General features: G+C 42.6%; 1 protein-coding gene across 1 annotated transcript in view; it reads left to right on the top strand.

Moving 5' to 3' along the window:
• Positions 1–566: 566 nt before the first annotated feature.
• LOC127445752 (rab11 family-interacting protein 4B-like) overlaps positions 567–27,474 on the top strand; it is an 87,344-nt gene continuing 60,436 nt past the window's right edge. The window contains exons 1-3 of the mRNA XM_051706023.1: positions 567–867; positions 24,276–24,479; positions 24,631–24,819. Of these exons, the coding sequence (XP_051561983.1) occupies positions 24,304–24,479; positions 24,631–24,819 (365 nt within the window). The 5' untranslated portion in view covers positions 567–867; positions 24,276–24,303. The remainder of the gene's footprint in view (positions 868–24,275; positions 24,480–24,630; positions 24,820–27,474) is intronic.

Genomic DNA, 27,474 nt, shown 5'->3' with positions numbered 1-27,474 from the left:
CTTTGGAATGTAGGTGCAGTACAACCTACCAGAGAGCAACACACACATACACACCAATCCAGTTTTACAATGAATCAACCACAAACACGCTCACAGTAAAAAGGATGTTAAATTGTGAGGTTTGGTGTTTTAAATGCATGCAGTCACCGTGTTAAAATCATCTCCTTCAACTTTCCCTTTGATGACATTTATTTTCTCAAGAATCCTTGTAATAATATATGAATTTTTACTTTATTGTACCCATTTTATCTGTTTAGATTTTTTTTTATCTTATAAGTGGTCTGAACAAGATTCACTTGATTTGGAAATTTTATATTGTTTCAAGTCCCTTAGCGTCTCAACTTCCCAATCAAATGCACTTGCTATTGCCACAGTTACTTGGTCTACCTGAATATGCAAATGTTTCAGACAGTAGGCAGTGTGCAGATCTCTCAGCTCCACCCACGGGACCTCCCCTGGTAAACCGGTTGCCTGGCAACAGCCATAGAGATTGACAGGGGTAAGTAGGAGTGGCTGGAAACCCACAACTGCTGAGCTTCTCTGTCTTTTCCTCTGTGAGTTTGGTGAAGGAGGTTAGTGTATGCAAGCTTGAATTGTGTTTGGCTGTGCTGTGTTTCCACAGGTTTTAGAAACTATCAGTTTGATTAAAGACGAGCACAGCTCAGACAAGTAGGCATAAGGACTTTATATTTTTCCCTCTCTTGGTAGTGGATTACACTTTTTAAGGACTATTGATACAGAATCTTCCACTGGACAAGGCCTCACCTGTTGGATTTGAATTGATGTGTGGAAACTGGTCGAAGTGAATGACAGCAGTGGACTGTGAAGGGTGTAAAAGATCATGATCCCTCGGGTGTGAGAGACAGGATAAGATGAGCTCTTTTTTTATGTTTGACAAGGAGAGGAATGGACTTCCAAACTGTCATTCTCTTTTTCTAATTTACTGTAGCCTACTCTGAGTATCTCTTTTACTTGGTCTCTAACCAGTTCACTGGTGTACCTGTCTCTCTCTATCTCATTGTTAAACTGTCAGATTGCCATGCTCTCATTTGATAATGAGATTAATTGTTAATTGAAGGCAGCTGACAGCTTGGAAGTGGTTCATAAACTTTAGTCTAAAATATTAAATGTATATATTTTAATCTATTTGACTAAACCAAAGTTGACTAAAACTAGAGCTAAGTTGTGTGTTTGCTCTGTAGCAGCAAACATAACCAATGTTTCTGTTTTAATTGTTTTAGAGTTTGCTTGTGGTTGCATTGGCATTTTATATTTCTTTTTACACAACATAAACCTGTTGTCAGTATAGGAATTTTAACATCATGTATGCGATGAAGAAGACCCTTGAAAGTGGTTAATATAAGTATGTCATAAAGATATTTTCCACACATACGCCTAAACTTGGCTGAAGCTAGACTGTTAAACATAGCCCCACAACACCTTCTCAGTTTACTCAATAATACAGGACTTGTATTATACATGCATAAATACTATTAGCATCATATTTATGCTTTAAAGCCAGAGGGGAACTGGCTCCCCCAGATGAGCCTGGTTTCTCCCAAGGTTATTTTTCTCCATTAACTAACATCTTATGGAGTTTTGGGTCTCTTGACACAGTTGCCTTTGGCTTGCTCACTGGGGGCTTGAAGACAATAATTTTTAAGGCAACATTTTCAATCACCTTATTCATTTAAACCCAGAGTCGGAGCCAGGATAATTTATCCGAGGGGGCATTTGAAATTACGGCTTGGCAGCCATTTTTTGAACGCTCCCAGGGAGCTATTTTTGTAAACAAGCGGCATGCCAGTACAGCTCCTATCTACTTGATTGGGGAAAGACTGAAAACTCCAAAACGGTTTGTCAAGATTACGATCAAAGAACATATTTCAAATCAGCAGTAAAATCTGACTACACTGGTATCATAAATTGTGCTTCTTTACCTCAAATTACCCTAAAACACAAAATTTTCCTGTCTTGTATAGCTAATGTGCATGCACGTTCTCGAGCTGTTTGACAGGTGACGTCTGTACCTAAAAGGCAATTGGCTCTTTTACCTGAAGGTGGGACTTCCTTTCTACATCTGTTGAACGTTGGTGACCGTTGGGCATTCCAATTTCTCCCATTCATTTTAATAGAAGTGACCCGTCTCTGCTAAAGTCTCTGGGCTTGCAATCTACAAAAACCTAAACACCTCCTAAAGCAGAGTGCATGATGTATGTTCACTTCCTCGTAACTGTTGTGAAGCAGAAGCTGCAGCCAGAAAACGCTTCTTGAAGGCCCAAACATACTCTACGCAAGTACATGAACACAGATGCACCTTGCTATGCAAGCTCGATTTCACGCGTCGTTGCTTTGTGAAATGTGTCAGTGCTCAATTCATAACACAACGCAAGTACGCGCTGCATTCTCAGCGTTGCCGCAAGGGGCGCTAGAGTGGATTTTCTTCTTTCAATCAACAACTGTCATGGTGGACTCGGGCAGCAATTTGAGTTGAATCTTTTCGAAAAATATGTATGACTTTTTGTCCCCAGTCCATTCAAAGGAACTTGTTTTTTCTCTGTGTCTCTTCCCCACTCCTCAACTATTGACACATCTACCACATCCGGGCTGCATCCAGAAACGTAGGCTTAACTGACAGCTGTATTGAATGAATGGAACTCTTAAGGAACTGGTCTCCGTCTGCGTTTGTGTACATGCATGAAGTATGTTTTGGCCTTTATCCCTTGCCTGTACATGTGTCTGAAATTGTGGCTTGTCAGCACTTTAAAATATGCCAACTATCTACAAAATTAACAAAAAGCGAAATCTAAAAAATGTTGTTTAATTAATAAATATCTAATCAAATGATCCTCTGGAGAGCACAATCCAAAAATATGCCTGTATTTCAGATTTACGCATTTCAATTTCATTACTCGATTAAATTAAAACCTCAATATATTAAAATTTTATTAATGTAATTTTTATAAAACTTAATTCAATTTGATGGAGAAACATGAGGTCGGTCCAAGGGCTGAAGAGGTGGTGACAGATCGGCGTGATGGCTACGTGATGTGTCCTGTGGCGCCATGCCCATCTCGGGACTCGAGTCTGAAGCCAGTGCTGAAGCGGTCTCATATGCATCAACCCGAGCGGAGTGGCCACCGCTGAGGATGCCATATGCCCCAGGAGCCTCTGAAACAGTTTCAGTGAAACCGCTGTCTTCTGTCTGAACGTCTTCAAACAGGTCAGCACCGACTGTGCACGCTCGTTCGTGAAGCACGCCGTCAACGAGACTGAGTCCAACTCCAAGCTGAGAAAAGAGATGCTCTGAACCAAGAGGAGCTTGCTCTTTTCCCAGTTGACCAGAAGCCCTAATCGGCTGAGGTGTGAGAGCACCAGGTCCCTGTGTGCACACAACACATTCCGAGAGTGAGCTAGGATTAGCCAATCGTCGAGATAGTTGAGGATGCGAATGCCCACTTCCCTTATTGGGGCAAGGGCTGCCTCTGCGACCTTCGTGAAGACGCGAGGGGACAAGGACAGGCCGAAAGGGAGGACCTTGTACTGATATGCCCGACCCTCGAATGCAAACCGCAGGAAGGGTCTGTGTTGAGGTAGAATCGAGACGTGGAAGTACGCGTCCTTCAGGTCTACCGCCGTGAACCAATCTTGATGCCGGACGCTCGCTAGAATGCGCTTTTGTGTCAGCATCTTGAACGGGAGTCTGTGTAAAGCCCGTTTCAGTTATCGCAGGTCCAAGATTGGCCACAACCCACCGCCTTTCTTTGGTACAATGAAGTAGGGGCTGTAAAACCCCCTCTTCATCTCGGCTGGAGGGACAGGCTCTATTGCATCCTTCCATAGGAGGGTAGCGATCTCCGTACGCAAGATAGCGGCGTTTTCGCCCTTCACCGTGGTGAAGTGGACGCCGCTGAACCTGGATGGATGTCTGGTGAACTGAATCACGTAGCCGAGTCGGACGGCCCGGACCAGCCATCGCGACAGGTTGGAAAGCACAAGCCACGCGTCCAAGCTCCGGGTGAGGGGGACCAAGGGGACAATCTCGTCGGACGTACCGGTGGGTGGGGCCTCGGGGTGGGGCGGAGCCTGAGGTGCCACGCCGTGTCATGGCTGTGCTGAGTTCAGGGACATCGAAGCACTTACCTGGCTCCTTGTGACCACCCCCGGAACAGCCTGGGATGGGGAGGAAGAGGCCTGTCCTCGTGACCTGTGGAGACTGTCACATCGGGGGCGGATTTGTGCCACAGCTGGGCACGCAGGTGCGGGGAGACCGCCGCTGGAGCACCAAACCTGCAAAAATGGAATGGTGGACGGTGGTCGTGATGACGGCCGTGCACACTGGGTATGTGACCCAGAGAACAAGGAAACCGCTCTTGCTGAACTCTTGGGTATCGCAGCCACTTGGGCATGCGGTGCAATTAAATGCAAAGGTAACAAAAGATTCTCCTCCCGGCCCTCCACCGGGGGATGGAGTGGTCTGCTTACCAGCTCTAGAGCAGCGGGTTTCGTCGTCCCTGTGTCGCCCGTCTCAGGGGTGCTTCGAAGCCTTTTGCGGTTTCTTTGCCGCCGACCGCGAGACGAATGGCGTCTGCTTCCTGCGGTGGGCTCCACGCCGGGGCCGGCCCGCAGGGGGATGCCCTTGGCGATGAGCAGACGGGGTGCGAGATCTTGAGCTACGCCGGGGAAGGATGTGCCGGATAGCCTCCGTCTGTTGCTTCACCGTTGAAAACTGCTGGGCAAAGTCCTCGATGGTGTCGCCGAACAGGCCAACCTGGGAAATGGGGGAAGCAAGGAACCGTGCCTTGTCGGCCTCTCCCATCTCGACCAGGTTGAGCCAAAGGTGGCGCTCCTGGACCACCAAGGTGAACATCGCCTGCCCGAGAGACCACGCCGTGACCTTCATCACCCGGAAAGTGAGGTCGGTCGCCGAGCACAGCTCTTGCATCAATCCCGGGGCGGAACTACCCTCGTGCAGTTCCTTTAGCACCTTGGCTTTGTGGACTTGCAGGAGAGCCATGGCGTGCAGGGTGGAAGCGGCTTGTCCAGCGGCACTGTAGGCTTTGGCCGTCAGGGACGACGTAAACCTACAGGCCTTGGACGGGAGCTTTGGCTGCCCGTGCCAGGTGGCGGCGCTCTGCGGGCATAGGTGCACTGTGAGCGCCTTATCCACCGGGGGGATTGCCGAACCATCGAGGGTAGTGAGGGCGGGGGAGCTGAAAGATCGGGACCGAGCTGACAAGGTGCCTCTCACGACCTTGTCAGCTCCTCGTGCACTTCCGGGAAGAAAGGAACTGGGGCGGGGCGTGGCTGTGAGTGGTGCCGTGAGCCCAGGAACCAATCATCGAGCCGCGAGGGTTCAGGGGAGAGCGGAGGGTTCCACTCTAGCCTGACGCTCGCGGCTGCCCGGGAAAGCATGCCCGTCATCTCCGCGTCAGCCTGTGACTGGGTGACCGCACCCGAAGGGAGGAGCCCAGCTGAGGCTTCCGCGTCCGACTGGATGAGCCTGCTCTCCGATGCTGTGCTTGAGAGCTCATCACCTTCGCGGGCTCCGAATAAGAGGTCGAACTCATCCGGAAGCCCGATCGGGGCAGACGAGCGGAGGTGGTCCCATTGGGGTCCCCAAATCGCCCCCAGTGCTAGCCACACTGGCCTCATACCAGTGGGTAGAAGGACCGAGGCGGGGAGCAAGCCGCGACGAAGGCAAGCCGTGACCGCATCGTTGCCATGGACATGTTCTCACAATGAGTACATGACCCATCCACGAACGTTGTCTCCGTGTGGGCAGCACCCAGACACAAAAGACAGTGATCGTGGCTGTCAGAAGGCCAGAGTTAAAGACCGCAACCAGAAATAACACACAAACGGAAAGGCATCTTTAAAAAGACACGTCTTTAAAAAGACGTTCCGTGTGTGCCGCTCTTTTAGAGAAATATACTCTTTTAGAGAAATATACTCTTTTATTTCTGCCGAAGCGCCCAGGGGAGTTCTCTGCAGTGCACCAGTGCAGAGGGGGGAGAAGCCGCTGAAATGCGCTGTCAGATCCAGCAGAGGTGAATGAACAGCCATGGGAATTCAGCTCAGTGAGCATCGACCGTTCGGCTCCGAAGAGAAAATCTGAATGAGTTGTTGCATACCAGCTCCTTTTATACCCGTATGTCCGGGGGAGTGGTATGTAAATACCACTTGCCAATTTTCATTGGCCTTTTACCAAAGACCAGAGGTGTCTCGGGCTCCCAAGAGTGACCCCTAGTGTCACTACATCGACACAACGTCGAGTGAGTGACAGATAGGGAACTAATTTTTCTAATAAAAAAATTATATTTTCTAATTAAGAAGAGAGCAGTCAAGTGGCCAGACAGTGTAACTCCTGTCCCCACCTTCCACCTGAAATGTTCAACTAGATAAAAAAAATTTGTCAAGACAATCTTTGATGTTGGCTTGAGAAAGCCTAGCCTGAAAGTTTGTAGTTGTAAAAACTTGAAGTTTGAAGGTTTTAAGTTTGAAGTAGTTACAAGTTTAAATAGTAGTTTTAAAAGTTTAAAGATTATAAGACCATTCAGTCTATCAGATAGATAGATAGATAGATATGTTCTGGTTCAGAGATATGTGATTTGTTACTTGGTTGCTAGGGTAACCCCATCTGGTTGCCAGGCAGTTACCAAGGTGATACTCAAAAGGCTCCTTGCTACCCTGAGTCAAATTAATGAAACCGGAAGTCTCTATGATATTCTGGTGCAGAGATATGTGATTTGTTACTTGGTTGCTAGGGTGAGCTTACTTGGTTGCTAGGCAGTTTCAAAGAGTGATACTAACAAGGCTGCTTGCTGGCCTGAGTCATACAAGCCAACAATGAAGTCTCCATGATATTCTGATCAGGAGATATTCATCTAAGCTCATTTTAATGGAAGTCAATGTGTTTTGGTTGCTAGGGTGCACTAAATGCTTACTAGGGTGTGGCTAAGTATTGTCCAGCATAATATTTAAAGGCTCCTTGCTGGTCTGAGTCAAATAAGCCAAAGTTGAAGTCTCTTCGATGTTGTGGGTGCAGAGATATGTGTTTTGCTATACGGTTGCTAGGGTAAGTCCATCTGGTTGCTAGGAAGTTGCCAGGGTGAACCTAAAAAGGCTGCTTGCTGGACTGTGTGTAATAAGACAAACCTGAAGACTCTATGACATTCTGATCAGGAGATATCCATCTAAGCCATTTTGAATGGCAGTCAGTGGGTTTTGGTTGCTAGGGTGCACTAAATGGTTGCTAGGGTATTAAAGTGATAGAGTGAAAGAAAGAAAAATAAAGTGATGGAGTGATAGATAGAAAGTATAAGTGGTGGAGTTATAGGATGTAGCTTGAATCAAATGAGAAAGTAGCCTGTGAGAGACGAACCTGATGTTGCGCCGCTTCACTTGACAGTGCGGGAAGGACCACGGAAGATCCATCGAGAACAGATAGGCTACTAATAGCTGAATGGATGAACGTGCTTCAGGTAGCCTACAAGATCATCACAAGTTTAATACTGACTGCAGTCTCACAATCTCAATCAATTAATCTCTGAAATCCTCTTCCCTAGCAGTGCAGAATGATAATAGCAAAATTATTTTTGGTCACAAAATAACAGAATACTTAAAGTAAATGAATACAGATGCAACAGCACGACACGGTACGAAAATAATGGGACTTTACAGCTCGCAAAAGATTAAACTCAACGAAACAAACTGCACAGAGTGCCTTCAATGTTGTATCATGCGATAAAACCCTCTTAATGAGACAGTAAGCATTTTGCCTTTGTAAACAAAAAGAACAAATGTGTTATTTTTAGTATTTTATTTCACTCTTATCATTGTAAAATGGCACGTTTTTGAATGGCATGTAAAAATGTAAAAACAATCACTCAACCTTAACTGTTTCACTGGATCTGTTGCTATTTTAATTATCTAAAATACAAAGCACTGACTATTTAAAGTGTGAGCCTGTACATCTTGAAAGAGTTATAAACATTAACAGTTCTATAGTGTTATTATGTGCCTAGATAGTCTTTAAAATAAACTTAGTTTACCCAAAAATGAAATTTCTCTCATCATTTACTCACCCTCATGCCATCCCAGATGTGTATGACTTTCTGTCTTCTGCTGAACACAAATTAAGCTTTTTAGAAGAATTTCTCAGTTCTGTTGGTCCTTTCAGTGCAAGTGAATGGTGATCAGAACTCAGAAGGTACAAAAATCACATAAATGCAGCATAAAAGTAATCCATACAACTCCAGTGGTTTAATCTATGTCTTCAGAAGCGATATGATAGGTGTGGGTGAGAAACAGATCAATATTTAAGTTTTGTTTTTTTACTATAAATTCTCCTCCCTGCCCAGTAGGGGGCGATATGCTTATGTAAATCTCCAAAAACAGAAGAAGAGCTCTTAAGAGAGAAGAGTGCTCATGAAAGTGAAAGTGGAGATTTATAGTAAAAAATGACTTAATTATTGATCTGTTTCTCACCGCTTCTCATTTACTTGCATTGAATGCACCAACAGTTTTTCTAAACATCTTTTATCCTTAATAGTTTAAGGATTAATTTGCATTATTTATTTGACAATTTAGTTGAATATTTAGGCTTGCAAAAAAAAAAATAAATAAATAAAAAAAAAGTAAAACACATTTAAAAGATAATAACTAAGTTATAAAAATGGGTTCAAATACAACATTTGACAGAGGGGCACAGTGGTCTGGCTGAGGGGACACTGCCCTCTGGTGTGTGTGTGTGTTTGTGTGTGTGTGATTAAATCACACACACACATGTAGAATTTCTCCTTTGTAGTTGTCTAGGTTATGTCAGATGAAATGAGAGGATGTTGAAACCTCTCAGTACAACTGTCATTGGTAGCAGATGCAGCTGTTGAGCTAGAGATCACCATTACATTTACAATCATACATATGTCCTGTGCAGAAGACTCTAAAATAAGTCTTAAATTGTTGATGTTTCAGGTGTGTGTGTGTGTGGTTCAGTGTGACAACCCTGCTGTCCCTATCTGTCATCTTGCTGTCCCATCAACACTTTCTAACATTTGTTATATCACCTGTCTCTCACACCTACAAACAGTCTCTTTCAAAAAAAAAAACTTATAAGAATGGACCCGTTTCACTGACTGTGATAACGCTTTTCTACCTTATTAAGCGGCATACATCTAGCAAACTTTTCAAAAAATCGTTATTTTTTTAACTATTTAGTGTAAAAGTGTCATTATTTTTTGTGTATAATTACCCTGGCATTAAATAAACAAGTCAGTACTGCTGTAGTAGAGTTTAAAATACAACTGTTGAGGGAATGACAGTAAATTTGGCATTCCCTATCTGTCACTCACTCGACGTGTCGATGTAGTGACACTAGGAGTCACTCTTGGGAGCCCTAAACACCTCTGCTTTTTGAAAAAAGGCCAATGGGAATTGGCGAGTGGGACATACGGGTATAAAAGGAGCTGGCATGCAACCACTCATTCAGATTTTCTCTTCGGAGCAGAGAGATTGCATTCAGTGCACTGAATTCAATTCACCTCAAACTGCTGGATTTTATGGCGCATTTCAGCGGCTTCTCCTCCTCTGCATCCGTGGAGTGCAGAGAACGCCACTGGGCGCTTCTGCAGAGCAAACAAAAGAGTATATTCTAAAAAGAGCATATTTTCTATCGTAAAAGAGCGGCACACACGGAACGTCTTTTTAAAGATGACTTTACGTTTATGTGTTATTCCTGGTTGCGGTTGTTATCGCTCTGCTTCTGATGGCCACGATTGCTGCCTTATGTGTCTGGGCGCTGCCCACGTGGAGACATCGTTCGTGGATGGGTCTTGTCCTCATTGCGAGAACATGACCATGGCAACGTTGCAGTCGCGGCTTGCAAAAAAGCAAGCCACCCCAGCGGCTCCCCGCCTCGGTCCTTTTACCTATGGTTATGAGGCCGCGTCGGCTAGCACTGGGGGTGATTTGGGGACTTCAATGGGAGCACCTCCGTCGGGTAACCCCCCACAGACCTCCCATTCCTCAGCACGCTCGCTTGCCCCGATCGGGCTCTCGGACGAGACCGCCGGCTCGTCTCGGGGCGAGTTCGACCTCTTATTCGGGGCCTGGGAAGACGATGAGTAATCGAGCGCAGCATCGGAGAGCGGGCTCGTCCATTCTGACGCGGAGGCTTCGGCTGGGCTTCCTCCGGGTATGGTCGCCCAGTCTCAGGCCGACATGGAGATGACGGACATGCTTTCCCGGGCAGCCACGAGCGTCGGGCTAGAGTGGAACCCTCCACTCTCCCCTGAACCCTCGTGGCTCGATGATTGGTTCATGGGCCCGGAGTGCCACTTACGGCCGCGCCCCGCTCCGGTCCCTTTCTTCCCGGAAGTGCATGAGGAGCTGACAAGATCGTGGGGGGCACCTTTTACTACCCGATCCCGATCTTTCAGCTCCCCCGCTCTCACTACCCTCGATGGTGGGGCGGCCAAGGGGTATTCTGTGATTCTTTTCCATTCACTGTGAGTGCTTTGGAGTGTTGAAATGTTAGGGGCTCAAAATAACGTCCTTTCGGAACTTACATTTTAAGTAATTTCTGTTGGAAATTCTGTTTGGAATGACCTTACAGCATGGTTATCATGATTGCTCTCCCTTCAAAGTGCCCTCCGAAGGCATCATTTATGCCGTTTGGAATGTTGGGAATATTTTACTACTGTGAAAAGGGTCTATTACAGATATACACAGACATCTGCCTTTCTCTCTGCTGTCTTAATTAGTTCAACTTGAAGTGTACTAAAAATAGAACAAGACCAGGGCACAGTTAAATTTAATTGCCCTCTTGTGTTTCACACACTTGCCCTGTCATTTAAAAATACTCACACACAAAACACTCAAATGAAAACCTCTGGGGAAAAAAGAAGACCATTAATGTAATAGACAATTTTTTAATTTTAATTTAAATGTTGGAATTTAGAACACCTACATTGTTTTGTATGTGTGAAATTCTGAGCAGCTTTCTGGAGATTCTTTGTAGAAAAATTGTCAGCTTTATTAAACTGTGCTGTCAAAAGTACTCTTGAAAATCCCTCAAGTCTTTTCTGTATCTCTGTGTCAATGTATCAATCACACAAAGCCCCTCGGCTTGAGTTACTACGTTTTCACAGCTCAGGTTTCGATGGGCAACGCTGCGCAGCAGAGCACTTTTGTCTGGAATGCAATATCTCTTTCTAAACAGAGGCTGCATGGCTCAGTGTTTGCTAACTAGAAATGGGTCATGAGAATTTAGATTGATTGATCCCCTCAAAATTGCAGCACAACAGCAGCCAGACATATAATACACAGACATATTGCACTATATGAATGATTATGATTTTTTTTTGCTGATCCCCTTCCCACATTAAATTGTTCACTTAAATCTGGTAATTGTGAAATAAGGAAGTGTACCTGGTTTTGGCAGGGAGTTTTTGCCATGGGAAATGTCCTAGTTTGGGCACGTTGTGTATTTTATGGGTTGCAAAAGCTGCAGTGCCTCTCAGGTTGGTGACTCGTTGGTTCCTGTGCATTAGCTCAGCCTTGACAGATCTTTCCTGGGTGTGTGTGGGAGTGGAACTGTCTTCTCAGCTAAGTGAGAAATGTGAATTAGTATGATACAGTACTATAATCGTGCTAAAATGGAAAACGTGCTTGCCTTTTTGGTTCATAAGACTGCGCTAATTATTTTAAATTGATAGTATGTAAGAAGAAACTATGAAAAGGGACACTTGTTCAAGATGTACATGCAGCAATATTAGGCACTGCATAGAAGACTTGAACTAGTTTGTCATTTTACATGAAGATAAATTCTAACACATGGGCTCAGCTCACCTGTTCTCACACCCAATTTTAAAAATCCTTAAATGCCTCTTGTAAATCTGTTCTGTCTCCTGAAATTATTACACTTTTAGCTGAGCAGACCCTGAATCAGTGGTCTGAAAGTTCACACCTTCACCCACCCTTACAGAAAAAAGTGAGAAAAAAGAAATACAGTATTACGTCTCAACCATTTACCTTGTTCTCATTTCTTGTCTTTTTCTTTCTTTCCCTCTTTCTTATCCTTACCATTTGTTCTCTTATCTCTGACTTGGCTTGTAAAAAAAAGGTACATTTGCACACATACTGTATCATAACATGAACACTAAAATCGAAGTATTAAAAATTTGATAATACTCTCTGAACCTCTTATGTAATTTTACACTAGAACCCACATATTTTAATCATTGACGAATAACCATTTGTCATAAGACACATTTATCATTGAGTTTAACCATGACATACAGTAACAGTATTGCGCCAACAGTTTCTGGGCTGACAAATACGAATTTCATCAATATCCTTCAGCATTGTAACCTCTCCACCCTTCATGTGACAAAAACACTTGAGCTTGTTTTTGTCCTCATGGAACAATCAGGTTTTGTAGTTTTAGTAGTCATGTACAGCGTGCAGAATCAATTGCATTTTGGTGTAAAGAAGTTGTTCTGATTGTAATGAAAACTGATCCTTCCGATTTATTTACTTTTTGCTAAATAGAAACTTGAATTATAAATCTTGCATTGCAATGCATTTACTCCTTTTGCTTCCAGAGTAAAGTTACTAACTTAAATGCCCAAGAAATGTCCATTCTGAACAACAACAAAAAAAGTCAGCTAAATGAGTGTATTATGTGAGACTTTGCTTTCACATACACTCACTGAGCACTTTATTAGGAACACCTCTACACCTACTTATTCATGTGATTATCTAATTAGCGGAATGCCTTGTTGATGAGAGAGGTCAACAGTGAATGGCCAGACTTTGAGCTGACAGAAAGGCTGCAGTAACTCAGTTAACCCCACCTGTACAATTGTAGTGAGCAGAATAGCATCTTAGACCGCACAACACATCGAACCTTGAGGCAGATGGGCTACAACAGCAGCAGACCACATTGGACACTTTATTAGGACCATAGTGTTGCTAATAAAGTGCTCTGTGAATGTGCAGGCAAATGAGTCTTTAGTGAGTGAAACAGCCTGATGATGAGAATTCATTTGAATTCTCAAGACAGGTAGCAGTTAAATGGAGCCTCTGATGATACGCTGTTAATAAGATGGAAATGAGACCAAGGCTCTTGGGGACTTTAGGGCGGACATGAGCCATCACACTCCAAAAAAGCTCCCTGAGACCATGCTGTACAACCAAAAGTCATTCTTTGGTTGCATTTAGGTGCAGCCATTCTGATCTGGGGAAACTCTTTGATAATGTTTCTGTAATGTCTTCTTAGTGATATTGCATAAGTTTACCTTCCCAGATTCAGTTTTTTTTTTTTTTTTTTCATGTAATTACCTGACCAAACCAGTCTCTTGTTTTGTGGAGCAGTGTTTTGGCCTGCATACAACTGAGACTTTTCCAAGAATGATGTAAAAAGCAGGCTGTCATGATCCTGCCTCTTCTGTCTTTTTATTCTTGTATTGGCTGGATTGTGACAGTTTCCTCCACCCATCTCTCAGGTTGTCCCATGTGCTGTTTGTTTCTCTCTCTCCCTCGTGTTTCTCATAGGTGTTGCTCAGCAGCGCAGTCAGCATTGCCATGGCAGCGTTGAGTCGCACTGCTCGTGATTAGTGGCAGCACCTGTATCTTATCGCCCTTTCCTCTATTTATTCTCTCCTTTGTCTCATCTTCCCTGCCAGATTGTTGTGTTTTGTTTCCAGTTCAGTCGTGTTCCAATCATCTCCAGTTATCCCTAGCGGATGGTTTTCAGTTTTATTGTTGTCTTGTTATACTTCTTTTCTCCCTTGTGAGAGTTTTTGTTTGTATATTGTTTTATTTGTTTTATTATTTAATAAAACCCTTTTCATTGCCTTCCTGAATCTTGGGTCCTTCCTCTAAATCCGTGACAGAACGATCTGGCCAACTGTGGACCCAGTGGAGGCATGATGAGTGTTTTATTGTATTCAGCTCCAGCCATTAAGGAATTGGTCTATCAGAGCCTCGCCCGGTTGCACGACCCCCGGGTCTGCTTTCAGCATGGTCGCCCCGTCTACATTTTTGCTGAGGAGTTGGTTATAGCGGCCTCCGGGCGGGGTATTGATGAGATCGTCCTCAAGCTTATTTTTGTGGCTGGTCTAGACAAGCCCATCTGTCCAGAGGAGCCGAGTTCATTTTTTCATTTTCCCTTTTGAAATTTCGTGTACTTCCCAGGCCGGTTTGCAGAGATGGAACATCTGCTGTGGGAGCAGAGCTCCAATTCCCAAAATCCCTGTCTGTTAGTGTCTCTGGAGAGGCCCACTGAGCCCGCTATTAACCACCAGGAGGCGGCCAAGCCCACTGCAGTTTTGTCTGGCACCACTTGGGCGTCTCGACACTGTTGCCAGAGGAAGCGCACTACTGACCGCCAGGAGGTGGCGGCAGTTCCCGCTGCAGTTTCCTTGCCCCTGTCAGCGCTTACTGTCACGGAGGCCGTTCCCCTGCCTCGTCAGCACTCACAGCCACGGTGGTCATTTCCCAGACGCTGCCAGCGCTCTTGACCACAGTGGTTGCCGTACAGCCTGTCAGATGTTGACGAGTCTGTCCATTTCCCTGTGGTCATCAAGTCTGTCCTCTTCCCTGAGGCTGTCCAGTTCCCTGAGACTGTCAAGTCAAGTCAACCTTTATTTATAGAGCACATTTTAAAACAACAGAAGTTGACCCAAAGTGCATTACAGATAAAACAAACAAAATGACAGAGTGAAAAATAAACTGATTTATTTAAAGTTAAATATAAAACATAATACAATTATTAAAAACATTTAAATACAACATCATGTATTTATTCATTTCATACTATTCAATGACCTATTCAAAAGCTACAGAATAAAAATGCTTTTAAAGAAGATTTAAAAATGGCTAATGATGAAGCTGTCAATGAGTCCATCCAGTTCCCTGAGTCTATCCAGTTCCATGAGGCCATTGACGAGCCTGTTCTATTCCCTGTGGCTGTCACCGAGCCAGTTCAAGCCCTCTCATCAAGTCGAGCTGGCCCATCAAGTCATCATGTCCAGTCAAGCTGTCACTTCTAATCAAACCATCACAACTAATCAAGCTTGACTGCTAAGTCAAGCAGCCAAATCTAATCAAGTCAAGCCATTACACCAAGCCCAACAATCACACCAAATCTGCTTAGTAATTAGTGGCAGCACCAGTATCTTATCTCCCTTTCCTCTATTTATTCCCTCCTTTGTCTCATCTTCTCTGCCAGATTGTTGTGTTTTGTTTCCAGTTCAGTCGTGTTGTTCCAGTCATTTCCAGTTATGCCCAGTTGGTTTTTCAGTTTTATTGTTGTCTTGTTATACTTGTTTTCTCCCTTGTGAGAGTTTTTGTTGGTATTTTGTTTTACTTGTTTTGTTATTCAATAAAACCCTTTTAATTGCCTTCCTGCATCTTGGGTCCTTCCTCTAAATCTGTGACACAGGCAGAAAGGTTTGTCATCATGCACTAAGCTTACCCTTCATAGCTTTTTTTTCTTTCATTCTAGTCAGTATTCACTGTTCTCAGGTCAGTGTGTTTAGATCAATCCACACTTAGACAGGTGTATTTTAATTTCTTTTCAAAATAGGGGCACCACTTGCATTCTGTCTAAAATAGTTCCAGCTTACTGTACATGTTCAAGCTGTTAGTCAGTGTTTTCAAGCCCCATTTAGTTCAGCTTACTGTACTCTGTAAGAAGCAGCTGCCCACATAAGCCTTGCAGCTTTTTGCAGAAACCTATTAAAGCATTATGTGGTGGGTGGCATATTTATGACTGCTTAATGCATCTGTCTGAGAAGACTGTCCTAATGTCTTTAGACTACTATAAAATATACAGTGTACTATAATATAAAATAAATTATAGTATAATTATAAAACAAACTGTTTATACTATACGCCAATGAGCCAAAACATTGACAACCTGCCTAATATGCTTTCGGTCCTCCACGTGCCGCCAAAACAGCGCTGACGATGCATGGACTCTACAAGACCCCTGAAGGAGTTCTGTGGTATCTGGCACCAAGACATTAGCAGCAGATCCTTCAAGTCATGTAAGTTGCGAGGTGTAAGTTCCATGGATCGGACTTGTTGGTTCAGCACATCCCACAGATGCTCAATCGGATTGAGATCTGGGGAATTTGGAGTCCAGGGCAACACCTTGAATGCTTCATCATGTTCCTCAAACCATTCCCAAACAATGTGTGCAGTGTGGCAGGCTGCATTATCCTGCTGAAAGAGGCCACTGCCATCAGAGAATACCATTGCCATGAAGGGGTGTACCTGGTCTGCAACAATGTTTATGAAGGTGGCATGTGTCAAATGGATGTCCACATGAATTGCCGGACCCAGGGTTTCCCAATAGAACATTGCCCATAGCATCACAATCCCTTCAATAGCTTGTCGTCTTCCCACAGTGCATCCTGGTGCCATCACTTCACCAGATAAATGGCGCACACATACATGGCCATCCACATGATATAAAAGAAAATGGGACTCATCGGACCAGGCGACCTTCTTCCACTGCTCCAAGGTCCAGTTCTGATGCTTGCGTGCCCATTGTAGGCGCTTTCGATGGTGGACAGGGGTCATCATGGGCACTTTGACGGGTCTGCGGCTACGCAGCCCCATACGCAGCAGGGTGCGATGCACTGTGTTGTGACACATTCCTCTCGTAAGCATCATTAAAGGGGTCATGACATGAGGAATCAAATTTTCCTTGATCTTTTGACATATAAGAGGTCATTGTACTATAAAAACATTCAGAACTGAAAACTTCCTCCTTAATTAAAAAAGCTGCAAAAACGGCTCGTTTGGAATTCGTGGAACTTGTGACGTCACAAGGACCAAATACATCTGCATATGCAACACCTATTTTTCCATCATTGCACCCTTGGCTCCGCCCATTGGTTCTCAGACAGTCACACAGTTGAAGTGGAGAGAGATTGGGCCTGTCATGGGAGATTCATCCTAAATGGACTTACATAGGTCACCTTCATGTGCCTGTCTGGATTTAAATGTTTTTCTACATAAACATGCACAGACAGACGTCATTGACCACTTGATACATATCTCTGGCCACTTTTAAAAGACACGTTGTCAAGTTACAACTCTAAAGAGGAGAAGCTTTCTGTCATGGACGTGTTCTTTTGCCCATCTGCGCTATTTTTAGTTCTTGGTGTATGTCTTCAGTGTATTTTAGAGTGGATTGTATGTTCGGCTCATACGACTCAATCTTTGCAATGGAACTTTTATTGAAGGATGAGGAAGTTAAAACACTTGGATGCGATCACAAAAACTGTGACTAAACAGTTTAATTCATGAATATTTTATATGTCATGACTGTGTGATTGTTTATAGTGGTGACATCCTGTTTACTAATTGTTACAAATAGTATACTTGGCATACTCAAGACAGTAGGCTAAAAGCATATGTAACAATTAAGGATGCAAAGGAGGAAGCTGGGACCAGCTTGACAAACACATAGACATTTAATAACACTTTTCATTGTATAAAGAAACAAAAACACGCACTGCTTTTCAGCCAGCTACGTCAAATCATAAAACACACACAAGAACGCGGACAAGCTCAAGCTTTGTGCGTCTCTTTTCCTTAAATACTTCCGCCTCTCTTCGCTCTGCCCAGACGCCGCTCGGCTCCGCCCTGCTCACCACATACCCCCATCGCCGAACTCAGGTTGGGGATTTCTCTGGCCTGTGACCTACCACCCCATTTCTAGGGAAGGAGCATCGACGGGTCACACCGGCCGCTCGGCTCTGCCATGTGCATGCCTGGGAGGAGGAACATGGCGAAAGAGAGGAGAAGGAGAAGGAGAAGGAGAAGGGGGGGGGGGGGGGTGAACAACAAAAGGGAGAGAGAAAGCAGTGAGGGAAGAGAGAGGAGCTCGCCGGCCCCAGATATGCCATCAAGTGGTCCTCGAACTGCTGTCCTGCTTCCATCCGCGACGCTGGGTGACGGCACTGGTCCCCTTAGCTGTTCCTTCCAGTTGCCGGTTGACGCAGGGCTCCAGCACCACTGGCTCGAACACTCCCTCGGCGTCATGACCCCCAGTCAGTGGTGAGGACTCCTTGGATGGCGCATCCTTCCTCCTTCCCGGGTTTTGGCACCAGTGTAACAATTAAGAATGGCAAAGGAGGAAGCTGGGACCGGCTTGACAAACACAGACATTTAAAAACACTTTTCAGTGTATAAAGAAACAAAAACACGCACTGCTTTTCAGCCAGCTACATCAAATCATAAAACACACAGGAACGCAGACAAACTTCATGCATTGCTCTCCAGTCTGCCGCTGTCTCTCCTCCTTAAATACTCCCGCCTCCCCTCGCTGCAATGTGCCCAGAAGCCACTCGGCTCTGCCTTGCTCACCACAGCATACAATCAGTTTTAAGCCTACTTTTAACAGTAAAACCAGGGTGAGATGTAAAATTATATATAACAAAATACAGAATTTTGGGTGAGCTATCCCTGTAAGCATTTACTACATACCCCTATGTCATTGCAAACTCCTTTATTTTTAAGCTGCTTGTTTTTCCAACGAAATTGAATAAATGGGGCCGTAAAAAGTAGTGCATATGACTAATGGGCAATTTTCCAAGTTTTCTAAATTCGTACAATAGCTTTGTGTGAGGAACCTAGCGAAATTGCAGATGTTTTCAGCCACTAACTTTTCCCTTTGAAACACAAAGCATTCTTCCTGCAGGAAGTGCTTTACAGCTTAGAAAACCAGCTCCTCCGTTGATCTGCATTCAAATCTCAGAACGTTTTATATTTCATTAGAGATATGTTACATCAGGTTAAAACTGATAAAACTTGCAAGGATTCGTACCTGTGAATGGAAACCTGCCCCAGCAGTATCTATTAAATAATTTCTTGAAATCCTCATCCAGTAATCATAAACCACTGTGACTGGCCCATCCTGACCAGCACTGAGGATAGTAATTGGTGCCATGTGACTTTGCTGTCTATGTGCCACTTCAGCAGTGGTTTGGACCTCTGGACAGTAATTTACACCTGATCAATGATATTGAAAAACTAATAAAAATTTTAATTCACTGAACTGTATGGTAAACTTGCCAGATTTTAACTGGCCGAAGGCGGTTGGAAAATTGCAGTTCTATGGTGCCCTTGGGCACATGCCCAATTGCCCATTTGGTTAATCAGCCCCTGTGTGCTCTATAACATTTGGGAAAGTCATGCGTAAAGAATATGTCTATGCTTTGTGTTTAGAAGATTCACATTACTTTTCCAGATTTTACTCCAGAACACTCAGTTCTCAGGTGTGTCTTGTTGTTATTCAGCTCTATCTCTAACACAAACAAGCAATTTTTTTTTTTATGTATTTATGCTTGTCAATTTGTCATTTGAAGTCTCACGCTTTGTTTACAGACTGTTTCCAACTGACCACAGAACAACAGCTAAATCTCTAACTAACGTAGGCCTGCCTCTTATGAGCAATGTTATCAATAACAGAAAACACAATCATCTTACAGTTTTTTTTTTCTCCTTTGAATGTTAAAAGAATATTTTGGGACAATATATTTAATTTGATCCCAGGTTGTGAAATGTAGTGTTAAGGTGTTATGAGGATGAAAGCTTTTCACCCAGAGAATGAAAATTCTGGTATCATTTACTTACCCTTGTGTTGTTCCAACCTGTTGTTTCAATAGCTGTATGACTTTCTCTCTTCCATGGAACACAAAGGGCAAAATGTAAATGTCAATCACCTTAGGCTGTCACATCTCCATTTGTGTTCCACAGAAGAAAGTCATATGGGTTTGGAACAACATAAGGGTGAGCAAATGACATATGAGGAATATCTGCAAAGCTTTGGATGTCATTATACATTTCACATTAGGTTGAGTTGTGTGCTCTTACACACACACACATGCATGCACATGTACACATACTCATACCCTGCTGTTATGAGACAGTCAAGAATCACATTTCTGAGGAGTGTATGGAAAAGGAGATTGGTTTACAAATATAAGAGCACTAAGAAATAACTGTGTGACCTGTTTTGGTTTTGTTCTCTGCCACAGAATACAAGTGTGTGTGTGTGTGTGTGTGTGTGTGTGTCAGCCCACTTGTGTGCGTGCGTGCGTGTGCCATCCCTGTGTATTTAAGACCACTCACTGTTCATGCAGCCTGACCACACACTACTTTAAGTGGCATTCTGTATTCCTACCCCCTCATGTTCAGCACAACAGAAAACTAAAGAGCTCTTTTTTTTCCATATACACTCCCACCTTGCTGTACTCGACTGACAGGAGTGACTGTTTGGTAAACCACAGAACTAGTGCTTGATCAAAAACTGGGAAGAGATTTATGCTTTGGCAGTTCTGTCCATTCTCCTGTAAATACCAAGCTGCTGTGTGCAAACCTGGAACACCTGGGCTACCTGCCCACTATTTAATCTCTGTAATAGCCATGGTGAAGTGTTTCCTTGGTGGATGGCAAGACTTTTTTGTGCCTAAATATGGCCTTTGTCATCCTGCTCCTTTCAGCCCACCACACTCAGAAAATGGTGACCACACATTCTAGGTTCTCTATGCTACTTACAGTGATCTCTGACAGATATCAGCATATCGTCAATTATATTGATTTAAATTCAGTATCAATTTAATATCAAATGTAATTTAATTTCAGTTTTTATATATGGGTGTTTCTTCAACTTCAGGGACATTTAACACTTTGGATTTAAAAATCTTAACATTTTTCAGACCAATTTTTTCAGACAAATGTATTTTATTTTATTTTTATTTTATTTTATTTTATTTTTTTAGATTTGTCTACTAACATTGTCCAACAGAGTATGTACATGCATCACAGGAGATTTGTCAGTTTTTCTGAAAATTCCCACCACAGTGTCATTTCCTCCACATCTCAAATTTTGTATGGTATTTAGTGGAATTCCATGGTGTAAATTACTCTTATGGAAATTACATTTATTAAAGGGATAGGTCATCCAAAAACAAAAATTCTCAAATAAATTACTCCCTTTCATGCCATCCCAGATGTGTATTACTTTCTTTCTTCTTCTGAACACAAACAAAGATTTTTAGAAGAATATCTGAGCTCTGTAGTTCCTTTCAGTGCAAGTGAATGGTGGCTTTAAAGCTCCAAAAATCACAAAGCCAGCATAAAAGTAATCCATATGACTCCAGTGGTTTAATATATGTCTTCTGAAGCAATGCAGTCACTTTGGGTGAGAAACAGATCAATATTTAAATAATTTTTTACTATAAATATCAATTTTCACTTTCAGAATGTGAAAGTTGAGATATATATTAAAAAAAAAAGACTTAAATATTGATCTGTTTCTCACCCACACCTATTATATAATTTCAGAAGACAGATTTAACCACTAGAGTTATATGCATTACTTTTATGCTGCCTTGTGATTTCTGGAGCTTGAAAGGTCTGGTCACCATTCACTTGCATTGTATGGACAGAGCTTAAATATTCTTCTAAAAATCTTCGTTTGTGTTCTGCAGAAAAAAGAAAGTCATACACATCTGGGATGGCATGAAGGTAAATGATGAGAGAATGTTTTCTTTTTGGGGTGAACTATCCCTTTAAGTTTTTGCAATTAAATGACCAACTTCTTTGTCTCGCTAATTTTTTAGCTAACATTTTATGTATCCTAAATACACTTAAATAATATTTTCACACTTTTTGCATAATTTGGCAAAATTTCAGCTTGATTGATAATGACGGCAAATAAATATATTCCGCTCACAAGTGATATTTTTCTTTGTGTTCTTCAAACATCACTTGTCTCATATTTCATTTCAAACATGCCCTTCACTGACACTTTTGTAAACTAAATTTTGAAAAAATCTTTATTATGGGCAAAATTGTTTGTTGTGGTGTAAATGACACCACAACTGTGGGACAGTCGTAATTTTTGAATAGTTGATAGAAATAATTTTCACACAATAAATTTTGAAATGGTTTACATTTATTTCACTCTTTGTTTAGACTATCATAGTTTTAAACATGTAATAATTTGTATTTTTATAAAGAATTTCGATTGTTTAATATTGGAAGTCTGGGTTTAGGAAGAGGCCAAAACAGTCAAATCTGTACATAAAAGGCATTTGAAAATAAAAATAAATAAATGATGAAGGTCTGGTAAAAAGTTTCTAAGTTTTAATGTGACCGTCTTATAACAAAAAGAAACAAATATTGAAATTAGTTTGTTTTCATAAAAATCAACCCCTGGTTCATGAAATTGGCCGATGTTGAAGAAACACCCATATACAGTGCATTCAGAAATTATTCAGACCCCTTAATTTTTTTCACATTTTGTTATGTTGTAGTCTTATGCTAAAATGCTTTAAAATTACTTTTTTTCACATCAATATACACTCCATACCCCATTATGACAAAGCAAAAACCTGATTTTTGATAACTTTGCAAATTTAGTAAAAAGAAAAAACTGAAATATCACACTGACATAAGTATTCAGACCCTTTGCTATGACACTTGAAATTTAGCTCAGGTGAATCCTATTTCTCTGGATCATCTTTGAGATGATTCTACACTTTGATCGGAGTCCACTTGTAGCAAATTCAATTGATTGGACATGATTTGGAAAGGCACACACCTGTCTATATTAGGTCTCACAGCTGAAAATGCATATCAGAGCAAAAACCAAGCCATGAGGTCAAAGGAACTGCCTGCAGAGCTCAGAGACAGGATTGTGTCGAGGCACAGATCTGGGGAAGGCTACAAAAAAATGTGGCTGCATTGAAGGTTGCCAAGAGCACAGTGGCCTCCATAATTCTTCAGTGGAAGAAATTTGGAACCACCAGGACTCTTCCTAGAGCTGGCCGCCCAGTCAAACTGAGCTATCGGGGGGAAAGGGCATTGGTAAGAGAGGTGACCAAGAAACCGATGGTCACTCTGGTTGAGCTCCAGAGATCATGTGATGGGAGAAACCTGCAGGAGGACAACCATCACTGCAACACTATACCGATCTGGGCTTTATGGCAGAGTGGCCAGACGGAAGCCTCTCCTCAGTGCAAGGAAGCAAAAAAGCACCTAAAGGACTCTCAGACTATGAGAAACAAATTTCACTGGTCTGATGAAATGAAGATTGAACTGTTTGGCCTCGTTTCCAAGCGTCATGTCTGGAGGAAACCAGGCACTGCTCATCACCTGCGCAATGCCATCCCAACAGTGAAGCATGGAGGTGGTAGCATCATGCTGTGGGGGTGTTTTTTAGCGGTAGGGACTGTGGGAATGGTCAGGGTTGAAGGAAAGCCGAATGCAGTAAAATAAAGAGATATCCTTAATGAAAACCTGGTCCAGAGCACTCAGGACCTCAGACTGGGCCAAAGGTTCACCTTCCAACAAGACAATGACCCTAAGCACATAGCCAAAACAACATAATTGTGGCTTGGGGACAACTCTGTGAATGTCCTTGAGTGGCCCAGCCAGAGCCCGGACTTGAACCCAATCAAACATCTTTGGAGAGACCTGAAAATGGCTGTCCACCGAAGGTCCCCATCCAACCTGACAGAGCTTGAGGGGATCTGTAGAGAAGAATGGCAGCAAATCCCCAAATCCAGGTGTGCAAAGCTTGTCGCATCATACCCAAAAAGACTTGAGGCTGTAATCACTGCCAATGGTGCTTCAACTATTGAGTTACGGGTCTAAATACTTACACTGCCGTTCAAAAGTTTGGGGTCAATACTGTTTAAAAAGCATCCCAGGGTGATACCTCAAGAAGTTGTTTGAGAAAATGCCAAGAGTACATTTCAGCAAATTCTAGGCAAAGGGTGGCTACTTTGAAGATGCTAAAATATAACATAGTTTTGATTAGTTTTTTTTTTTAGTCACAACATAATTCCCATAGTTCCATTTCTGTTATTCCATAGTTTTGATGACTTTACTATTATTCTAAAATGTAAAAAATTAAATAATAATAAAGAATGAATGTGACCCTAAACCTTTTGGGTTTTTGTGTGTTTGTAGTAGTGTTTGTGAATGTGATATTTCATTTTTTTCTTTTTAATAAATTTGCAGAGTTATCAAAAATCTGTTTTTTGCTTTGTCATTATGGGGTGTGGAGTGTAGATTGATGTGAAAAAAAATAATTTAAAGCATTTTAGCATAAGGCTGCAACATAACAAAATTTGAATAAAATGAAGGAATCTGAATACTTTCTGAATGCACTGTAGATATAGCTGGCTTTTATTCGACTGTTTTAATGGTTTCATCTTTTTTTTTTTTTTTTAACCATACAGTGAGGACAGGTCTGGGCTACCAGTCACCATGTCTATCCAGGAGTGCCTGGAGAGCCCAAAGCTTGAGGGTGAGGAGGGCAAAGGAGTGGAGAGAGAGTCGGACAGAGACAGCGCGGTAGAGAGTGGCACGTCGTCAGAGATATCGGATGTAGGGAGACCTGGAGAAAAAGAAGAGGAGCTTGGGCTTTGTCTAATGGGAGAAAAGTCAGTGTTATTATCATGTTTTCTCATTCACTATTTTAGATTAATGGATTTGAGAATGAATTGATGTGCTTTTTTCACATTATTTTACTGATAAGCACACAAAATAAATGCAATTTTTAACAAGCTTTTATTTGTTCTCTCATTGCTGTAGTTGTGGTCAGATGTTTAATCCCTCAGAGACTTCTGATCAATCCACACGTTCCTCTGTCTCTTTGAATGAAGAGCAGTTTGAAGACTATGGTGAAGGAGAGGATACAGACTACACTCCCAGCAACCCCTGCCCAGACGACGAGAGCCGCATTAATGGATACTCAGATTTGGGCTCCTCTGTTTCATCCAGGTATGTGTTTGTGCTTGTTGTGTGTGGCTGTGTGCTTGTGTATACTCCCAAATTATTAATTTTGGTCTAACCACAACAGGATTATCTTTCATGAGCACCCCTACATGTGTTTTCTGAGAGAGATTTACTCAAAATGAAACTATTATTACTGAAGACTTCATCACTTAGGCTTTTTTTCAGCATGTGTATTTATGTATACAAGAGCAGTTGCATTAGTAGATGGAACAGTTTGTCTGTTGGAAAGGGGCTTTTGACATTATTAGTCATGACATTGTTCAGAAGGCTGGATTTGCATAGACCAAGTGTCAACAACAAAGCTGCAAGGAGACACTGCTTATTTTAGTTTTTTAGCACAGAGAAGCTATAACAAGCACACAGACACACACACAATCCTGTATTTCCCCAAGCACAAACAGTTTGCGATTTAAAATGATTCTGTTTGGGGGTCACGTGACGCCATGCGAGAAGCAGACGTGTGAGTGGTGATCTCTGCGCACTTTGCTGGTTTTTTTATTATTTTTGCGTTATAATCCGGTGAGATTTGATACACCCTGCTACATATTTGCCTTTGTAGTCGATATGTCAAAAAATTCAAAATCTTCAGGCTCTGGAGATATTAAAAGACACTTACATGCTCAGACTGAAACCTCTAGGCCTGCAGACCGGGGACTCGATTTGAATGGCACCGTGGGAGAAATTCAGCATCAACTGTCCAACATGTTTGTGATGCTGACGAAAGTTGTTGCCGATTTAGAAGATCTCGCTGTAATACGTCGATCGATTACAAAATTCTGGAAACAAAATTCTCTGAGTTGGTCACAAGAGTGGCAGATATTGAGAGGCGGGTCGATTATCTGGAGTCATCAGAGAGGGAATTGTCTGATAATCCGCTGGCGACCAAAGTTGATTTGGAACACATTCTTGAAAAACTTGAAAATCTTGAGAATAGGAGCCGTAGGAATAACATCCGAATTGTTGGAATTCCTGAGCATGAAGAGGGCAGAGATATAGTGAAATTCCTAGACAAGCTCTTCCCGAGTCTGCTCGACATATCAGACCGCAAGCTGGAAATCGAGTGAGCTCACAGAGTCCCGGCTCGCAGATCTGCTGAGGGAGACAGGCCCCGAACAATTCTGGCCAGATTTCTGAGAGCATCCGATAAAGATCTAGTTTTGCGCGAGGCGAGGAGCAAAGGAAAGCTTTCTTGGAAGAATTACAACATTTTCTTGTTCCCAGACTTTGCAAGTTCGACAAGACAAACGTAATCGATTCAAGGAGTGTAAGAAACTCTTACATCAATGGAAGATCGCTTTTGCTCTGATGTTTCCAGCCAAACTGAGAATAGAAACGAAGGATGGCCGCAAAGTATTCACGTGTCCCAATCAAGCACTGTCATTCATAAATACATTGGAGTGAGTAAGCCATTTGATGTTTCCCATGTGAGTGGACTGACTCGCTGTGCTTACTCTGGCTGTCTGAGGAAGCTGGGCGCCATTTTTGTTTCTTTTTGTGTTGACTCCGCCTAGCGGCTGGAGTGTGCTTGTGGTCTGTCACTTTTTCAAGAAACATTTGCATTGACGGAAGATCGCATTTACACTGAAGTTCCCGGCAAGTGATAAGGATGACAGCAAAATATGTACATGCCTATAACAAGCAACGTCTTTTATAGAGTTGATGGACTGAGGAAATCATGGTGTGTTTCTTATGTGACCTCTGAATCAACTCGTCTCGTTAAATATACACTTGACCATCCGAGAAACCGGAACGCCTGTTTGTTTCTTTTTGTGCTGGTTCATAGCGGCTGGAGTTTGCTTTGTGGAAAAACATATCTTCGGGACAGCTGTGGATGAATCTGCTTGTTCTTTGTGCTTATGCCTTCTGTTGGCTGGAGTTTGTTTCATAAAATTTTTTCTGTTATGTAATTTTGCACCGGACTTGAGCAATCTGACGGCAAAGCTGTCGTGCATGGACTCTTTGAGTTTAGAGGGATTGACGCCAGCTGGCGATGTCGTGCATGGGGTTAATGCGCACGTTTTTCTTTTTTCTGTTTGTTTTGTTCGGGAGGATGTTCTGGGTTATGTTCGGGGTTTTATTGTTGCACTGATGTTGAAATGTGTTTTTTATAATTTTGTTTTGAGACAATTTATACTTTATATTATATAAAAATGTCAAAGGTTAATATGAGTGGACTGTCTCTCTCCACGTGGAACGTGAATGGGTTGGGGCATCCCATTAAAAAGAAGGAAGGTTATTTCTTTTCTTAAACATAAGAAATATGATATTGAGTTTCTTCAAGAAACACATCTCTCCCCGCAGGAAGCTGAAAAATTTGGGAAGATATGGGGTGGACATGTTTTTTTTAGTGCTGGCTCAAGTAAGAGCAAGGGAGTCATTATATTGATTAATAAACATCTACAAGATGATTTTGGCTAATATTTACGCACCTAGTGCTGATGATCATGGCTTTTTTATAGATCTTGAAGGGATGGCGCATAAGCTTCTGCTTTACATAGATGATATTTTATTATTTGTCTCCAACCCTACTAGACCTATGCCTTGCCTCCATAGAATTATCCATTCCTTTTCTAAATTTTCAGGATACAGAGTTAATTGGTCTAAATCCAAAGCTTTGGCGCTGACAGCGTACTGCCCAGT

Source organism: Myxocyprinus asiaticus, chromosome 9 (assembly GCF_019703515.2).
Source record: "Myxocyprinus asiaticus isolate MX2 ecotype Aquarium Trade chromosome 9, UBuf_Myxa_2, whole genome shotgun sequence".
NCBI lineage: Eukaryota > Metazoa > Chordata > Actinopteri > Cypriniformes > Catostomidae > Myxocyprinus > Myxocyprinus asiaticus.
This window is presented reverse-complemented; position numbering and strand designations above follow the sequence as displayed.